At 59.8% G+C, this 2,482-nt stretch overlaps 1 protein-coding gene across 1 annotated transcript in view; it reads right to left on the bottom strand.

Moving 5' to 3' along the window:
* TRABD2A (TraB domain containing 2A) overlaps nt 1–2,117 on the bottom strand; it is a 60,546-nt gene extending 58,429 nt beyond the window's left edge. Inside the window, 1 exon segment of the mRNA XM_007470600.1 lies at nt 1,980–2,117. Within this exon segment, the coding sequence (XP_007470662.1) occupies nt 1,980–2,117 (138 nt within the window).
* Between the last annotated feature and the right edge of the window lie 365 nt (nt 2,118–2,482).

Below are 2,482 nucleotides of genomic sequence, written 5' to 3'. Positions count from 1 at the left end.
ATGGTAAGAACACTACAGAGTTGTGTTTGAGTGTTGATAAGGAACAGACTCAACCTGTGTGTTGCTCCAGGTAAAGCCTGCCTTGTCTGTGGCGGACTTTGGCTCAGAAGACCTCTCTAATGATTAACGCAAGTTGAAAACCAAGCCAGCTATCAAGCCACGGTCCTTCCAGAAGGCTACAGAAAGCTGCCACACCGGATGGGAGGCTGGATTCCAGAGCCTCACTCTATAATCTCAACACCCCAACCCCCTGGGGGACCCACCCACGGTGCCCTCTACAGCCTGCAGGTCAAGCAGACAGCCCTGCCACTGACTGACCTTCTGACCTCCACACAGGACAAGGCAGTTTGCCCACAGAATAGAACACTGATTCTTAAAGTGTGGTCCAGGGACTTGTGAATGTCCCCAAGTCCCTTTCAAGCAGTCTGTAAGATCAGAGCTATTTTCATAATAATACAAAGATATTTTCCTCTTTCATTCTCTCACAAGTGTACAAACAGAATTTTCTAGAGGCTACAAGTCTCTAGATAACATCACCCTCCGACAGTCAATGGCATGTGTATTCTTGCGTTTTATTAATATTTCCGTTAACCCACACAAGTGTTTTACTATGAGACCAAAAAGTATGAGAACTGACAGAACAAGAGACCCACGAAGACAGATTCAACAGAAGGGAGAAACAGAGACTTTATCAAGACTCACTCGATAATATTATTACGAGTTGGTAATAGATTCGCAAAAGTGCAAGGCACTCTGCTTTCGTATGAAAGGATGGACTTCTGCCACACCGCAGCAGAGTTTGGAACGACCCCTGGTGAGGATTTCCCTCTTCGGCCTCCACGCGTCCGCAGCCCAGGGCGCCCTAGGAACACAGTGCAGCTTCCCGGGCAGCCCTGTGCGCCAGGAACGGCTCAGTGAGGTCACCTTCTCCCTTGCTGTGGTTAAGACGATGAATAAAATCACGGAGGGAAGTGGACGCGGCCCCGGATGCTGCGCAGGTGTGACCGAAGGTGGGCAGACCCCTGAACTCCGGCAACCGGCGTCCGAGGGCGCTCAGTCTACGATCACCCTCCCCAGCGCCAGGGATCCACAGAGACTGGACCCACCGATGTAAACTCGCAAAAGTCAACTTCCACGGAGCTCAGAAGAGAGGGACTTCAGACCTGCAGAAAATTCCGAGCGTAGGAAAATTGACCAGGAAATGGAAACGCTCTTCTCGAAAGAGGTTCAGCCCCGGAGACGCCAGACCTGCTGGGTTTCCGTTCGGCTTCTGCTCCTATAGGGCTGGGTGGACACGGGCAGGTCACTGGGGCTCTCTCATCTCGGCTCCCCTCACCCCAAAACGCTGATGCGAAGATCTAAGGAGGCGCCGGGTGCGTGAACGCTAGGCTGTCAGACCTGGTCTCTCCACGAACGCGCTCTGTAACCTGGAGCACAAAAGTCCCTCTCTGAGCCTCAGTCTCCCATATCAGTAAAACAAGGGGGATGGCTTCAGCTCCCCCCACATTCCTCCTAACTCAGGCACTGAATAGACGAAGGTTAAATCAAGCAGCTGCTGGGGGCTAATACCATTTCGAAACGAGCAGAAATGAAACGCTAGGGACGAGCAGGCAGAACAAACAAAAGTAAATGTGCCCAAGTCCCGGGCCCACTGGGTCTTCGCGGATTCGTCCCTCAAACGCCAGCGAAGCAGGCTGGCGAGAAACGGAAGACCCGGCCCGGGACTCCCTTAGGCTGACGAATGGCGACGGCTGGGGGGACAGGGTCTCGTGTGGCTGGAGTTCTGCGCCCCCGCCGGAAAGGGGAACCCGGGGGCTCGGCGGGAAGCGCGAGCTAGGAGGCGCCGCCGTGCCAGGTGGGAGCCCGGCCCGCTGAGTCGGCTCGGGGTCCAAGAGCGCGGGGCTCAGTGCGGTTGGGAAGGTAACCACCCCCAGGAGGTGCCGGGAGGCCGCCGAGCCCGCGCCCGCTGCGCGCCTTACTTGGGCCTTGAGCTTGCAGTTGGCGGAGGCGGGCGCGCCGCGCGGAGGGGCTGCGCTCGCGGGCAGGAGGCAGAGGGTCGGCAGCAGGGAGAGGGTCGGCAGCAGGGTCGGCAGCAGGAACCAGCTCCAGGGACTCATCCTCCTTTCGGTGGCTCCGAGGCCTGGGGCACCGAGGGAAGGAGGGACCCAACAGTGGCCTCCCGGCTCGGCTAGCCAGCGGCCGCGGGGCTGCGTACTCGCCCGGCGCCCGCCATGGCGCGCCGGGCTCGAGGAGCCGGGGGCGCTCGTCCGCTTCCCCGCGCCTCTCGCCGGCTCCCTCCGCGGTTAGCGCGACCGCCTCGGGCCGGGGCTCACCCCCAAGCCCGGAGACGGCGGCCACGTGAGGCCGAACCCCGACCCCGCCCAACCCCTCCGCCGCCCGTCTGCCCCGAGCGGAGGCAGCCGCGGGGTCCGCGGCCCCGGTTCTCCCGCCCAAACCCTGCCCCGGCCGCCGGCCACCCCGT

Source organism: Lipotes vexillifer, unplaced genomic scaffold, assembly GCF_000442215.2.
Source record: "Lipotes vexillifer unplaced genomic scaffold, Lipotes_vexillifer_v1.1 scaffold1098, whole genome shotgun sequence".
Taxonomy (NCBI): domain Eukaryota; kingdom Metazoa; phylum Chordata; class Mammalia; order Artiodactyla; family Lipotidae; genus Lipotes; species Lipotes vexillifer.
This window is presented reverse-complemented; position numbering and strand designations above follow the sequence as displayed.